The sequence below is a fragment of the Nelusetta ayraudi genome, unplaced genomic scaffold (assembly GCF_046127955.1).
Source record: "Nelusetta ayraudi isolate G7.1 ecotype Tasmania unplaced genomic scaffold, CSIRO-AGI_Nayr_v1 ptg000034l, whole genome shotgun sequence".
Classification (NCBI taxonomy): Eukaryota; Metazoa; Chordata; class Actinopteri; order Tetraodontiformes; family Monacanthidae; genus Nelusetta; species Nelusetta ayraudi.
Window position 1 is genome coordinate 262073 of NW_027466084.1, and position 4246 is coordinate 266318.

Genomic DNA, 4246 nt, shown 5'->3' on the forward strand with positions numbered 1-4246 from the left:
GGGCAACATTTTAAATAGGAAACTGCTTCTCTCTTAAAGGAAAGCTTTCATGTAGACACACAGACACGAAAAACCCAAACATCAAACTAAATATGAGCTGGACACCAGAGAATTTCCAGACACAGTTGTCAGAAAATTTGTGTTACAAAGTTAATATTAATAACATGGTGCAAGTGTAAACATTTTGAGGCAAACTGCTTCTTTGCATCTTTCAGACTCAACAATGGAAGTTAGTTGCAAATTGTGCACAATAGTCAAATTATAAATATTTGTCAGAAACACGGTAAGAATTTGCAAATTAGGATTATGGTATTTTGTCTTAGCCGAGTTGCTACAGCTACTTATGGGTACGTATTAATGAGGTAGTTACATTGTTGGCTTACCAAGCTCTATGGTGATTCAGCATAAAACGGGTGTGTTTAGTACCCGGTTGCAGAACAGCAGACATACACGTCAAGTTGGTAACATCTTTAATTAATAGGGAAACCAGAAGAAGGCAGAATAAAAGGCCGTGGTCGGGGACGAAAGGCTGAGATTACCAGGAATCAGGTGAGCTAGACCTCAAACTACCTCTGGAACATTTGATAGTCGTGGGCATCCACTGCTACCATTGTACGGAGGATGAACAATGGGCATGGACCATGGCTTCACTGCTGGCAAAAGTTGCATAAGCGCTCTGGTGGCCAATCTCAACCAAGGAATGTCCAGATGGTTCTCGAGATGTGTGCTGCAGCACAAAGGTCAGGAAACCACGCAGCGCTCAGGGAATACCACAAGTTCAACAATTCCCTCCCTGCATGCATCATCGTGTATCGACATGGAGTTGGGGACGGTCAGCTGCACAGTTTGGTAAACTATGGTGTGGAACAGATCATCGACTCCATCAGGTCCAGATTGGTATGACTTCCACATTGTAAGCCAAGCGGTCAACACTGGAAGCATTTTGGCAACGCACTACAACATGCAGGAGACTGCGGAGAGGCTAAGAACAATCTGGCAGGAAGTCTTAATACTGCTATACTAGGTGGGTTGGAAAAGAACTGAGTGGAGAACAGAATGGCAGAACTGTGACACAGAAAAATGTTTTTCACCCAACGTCAATCACCTCAAGGTCAAGAATTAAAAAAAAAATGCACACAGTTTTTGTTTGTTTGTTTCGAACATAAACTTCATTTTGTTGGAAAGAAACTGAATTTCTGGCAAACCAATGATTACAATTTCAATAAAAGAGCAAAAAAAACATTGAATCAGATTGAATCACTGAATTTCTTGATCAAAGCCATTGTAAATGAAGGGTTCCAGCATGGGGCTGCAGTTCTCTTCAGCAAGGCAAGCCATCCCGTTGCTCTCGCAGATTTCTTCTGCACCAGGTTCAATGTACACCGAGTCGGCCGAGTGGATGGACGGGTCCTCGTCAAAGTAGTTGTGAGGCCGCAGCAAGACCCCGCCCCCGTTGCCGACTGTCACCGTGTTGGGAATGTCCTCAGAATGGGGAATGTGTAGAAAGCCGGTGGTGACCCAGGCAACCAAGTCCTTCATAACACCAGGAAACAGATGAAGACATGATGTTACACACTGAATGTCATCATTTTGGTTTGCTTTTATTATCTGAGTAGCCATGTAAATGCTCACCTCGTTTGTAATGCTCTCATTGTCTTCAATGTACTTGCTGAAATCCACGGCTGGATCCCAGATGCCATTTTGGTTGTAGAGGCTACCGCAGCTTTGCTCAGAGTCCTTCTGCTTCGTGATGGCAACCTTATACCTGGGGAGTTAAGGTCAAGTAAGCTTAAACAAAACAGGTACATGAAATGTCCTGCGTACAGTCATTATGGTAGAGGCAGTGACGAGCAGCTGAAGCCGGAGCTCTTTGACGTTCCCACAATGACTTGGGCTCCTCACCTGGCCCAGGACATGGACTTCTCCTCAGGCTGGCTCTCTGGGAGGTGGTCTCCATTGAAGCTGTACACCTGCAGCCTGTAGGACCGCTGCTGACCCCACCTATTTTTCTGGGAACTGGCAAAGTGCAAGTAGCGAGGGACCTTGGAGTCATGTCTCAGTGCTGCCTCCTAATGTGATTTAAAACCACAGAAAGCAGAAGATTAAAAAAAAAAAAAAAAAAAAAAAAAAATGGGGAAGAAATGGATACTGGTGATAATACACAGTTGTGAAGTAAAAAAAGAAACACCTTACCTGTTCAGTTCGAAGCTCTTTCTCCACTATTCTTGGGATCATTGCATGGTGTTCCGGCATCCAGGGCAGAGACACGTTCACAAACTCCATGTCCTTGACCTGGAATACATTCTTCACACCTGGAAAACATCCATCTTAAGTTGAATCGTTATCTTTTAAGTAACGCACATTTGCAAAACCCGCATTGACCACAGTTCTGACCGGCCTCATTTCCTGTGTCACGCACCTAAAACATCGAGATCCACTTTGAAGTTGATGAAATGAGTGTGGACGTTCCCCGTTACATTTCTTGCCACCTGATGACCGAACGGATTGCTGCCCTTTAGCGTGAAGGAAGAGGCGATGTATCCGGTGGCGTGCACCTTGGCTTCCACCGAGCCACTCTGGTAGAAGACAAAATCCCACAAGTAGTCGTAGTTTCCGATCGTTGTGACAGTCCGAAACACCAGAGCGCTATTGGAAAGTCCCCCGTACCTATGCAACAGGATGTTTGAGAAGTGCCTGCGGAGTGGACGGCCCATGTCGTGCTCAAAGACACAGATGGAGTTTTTGACTTGGGACGGGACACCGCTGTCCATGAAGTAGAAGGTGTCGAGGTACGTGGCTGAATAAGGACAGTCCACACCTCTAACCAACTCGTAGGCACTGCGGCCGATGCCCAAGCTGCCGTCCAGAAATTTGGTGAGCATGAGATTTGGAGTGACAGAGCCGTAGACGGACATAGCTTCCTGAACGCTCAACTCGTAGACAATTCTCTCTCCATTGTACCGCACATCAAAAACTCTCATGCCTCTGAGTGGGCTCAGACCGAAGGCAAAGCTCCAGTCCAGGTATACCACATGATTGTTTTTGATGCTGTATCGCTTACCTCGGACATAATATTGCTGGGGTCCAATGCCTGTAGGTTTCTTTTTAGGTCTGAGAGATGCATAATTCAATACGGGTCTGTACTTGACCTTCTCCACAGTGCCTGCATCGTATTGCTGCTTTAGGTCTGCCAGACTGTCAAAGTACTGACCATTGTAAAGCACTTTCAGCACGCGCCACTGCGTAGCACTTGTGTTTTTGTGATTTATTAAAAGCTCGAAACCAACTGGGTGGATGTAGAAGCCCTCCATATTTCGACAAATAGAAATCCAGGACTGCCTGTCCCCGGTCTTCACTCCTTTGGGCATGCTGTCATAATATGCAAAATATTCGGAGAACTTGATTCCGAAACTTTCTTTCAACAGTTTGCTCACCGGTTTCAGTGCTTTCTTTAAAAAAAGTTCTATAAACCAGTGCTCCCCTGCACCAATTGGACGTGCGGTGAAAGGGATCTCCTTTTGATACCTCTCAAAGGTGACGTCTCGGTGGTACGTCGGGTTGAGCAGAGGTCCAACTACATATTCCTTTATGGTGTTCTGACGGCCATGAAAAACCACCACAGTCGCCTCTCTTCTAGGTCTTGGTCCATTTGCGTCTAGATGCTGTAGAATGTCCAGTTTCTTCGGCAGGGAGAGTTCAATCAGATACAGGTAGTCGTCTGAAAGAGGCCCATACGGTTCGTATGAGATGTTCATTCCAGGGATGTTGGACATGTAGTCACGCACCCGAAGAAGCTCCCTGAATGAAAGGTCTGCAAAGACGGTACTGCGCTCATCATGCACCACAGGCACGGCTGGGTTTGCCTGTTGAGATGGGCAAGTCGGGGTGCGTTGAGTGTTGAGCCATATCAGGACAAAGTTGCCAATCAATGAGGCAACAAGCACAAAAACAAAAAGGCTTCTGAGGGCGAGGTAAATAACTTGAGAGACCATTTCTCTCCAGATGCAGCTGCAACCCGCTACAGCAAGAGACTAGAAAGTGCAGGTTTTTATATGGGCTGTGAAGCAACTCATGGCTTTTACAGCAAGAGAGAAGTTGCCTCTGATAATGTTATATGCTGGAAGGTACCATTGTTATGTTAAACATTGACTAAAGTTGAAAAAAAAAAATGAATTGATGTAAAAAGACCAAGAACCTTTATCATTTTTTTCAATGTTTCATCTAGTTATTTTTGCATTGCTTGCTA

The 4246-nt window shown here is 45.4% G+C and overlaps 1 protein-coding gene across 1 annotated transcript; it reads right to left on the reverse strand.

The window, feature by feature from the left end:
• Positions 1-228: 228 nt before the first annotated feature.
• On the reverse strand, positions 229-3992 carry LOC142892540 (primary amine oxidase, liver isozyme-like). The gene is made up of 6 exons (XM_076032752.1): positions 2420-3992; positions 2194-2312; positions 1903-2069; positions 1633-1765; positions 1262-1533; positions 229-727 (listed from the first exon to the last, which is right to left on the reverse strand). The coding sequence occupies exons 1-6, from the start codon at positions 3990-3992 to the stop codon at positions 562-564; spliced, it is 2430 nt and encodes an 809-aa protein (XP_075888867.1). The 3' UTR covers positions 229-561.
• Positions 3993-4246: the final 254 nt, after the last annotated feature.

Bases quoted from the DNA above. Each gene is read 5' to 3' on its own strand.
- LOC142892540 (XM_076032752.1), bottom strand. From the start codon at position 3,992: ATGGTCTCTCAAGTTATTTACCTCGCCCTCAGAAGCCTTTTTGTTTTT. The intron at 2,070-2,193 runs GTAAGGTGTTTC...AAATCACATTAG, and splicing joins AAGAGCTTCGAACTGAACAG to GAGGCAGCACTGAGACATGA. The intron at 728-1,261 runs GTGATTCAATCT...TTTGTGCTGCAG, and splicing joins GGCTTTGATCAAGAAATTCA to CACACATCTCGAGAACCATC.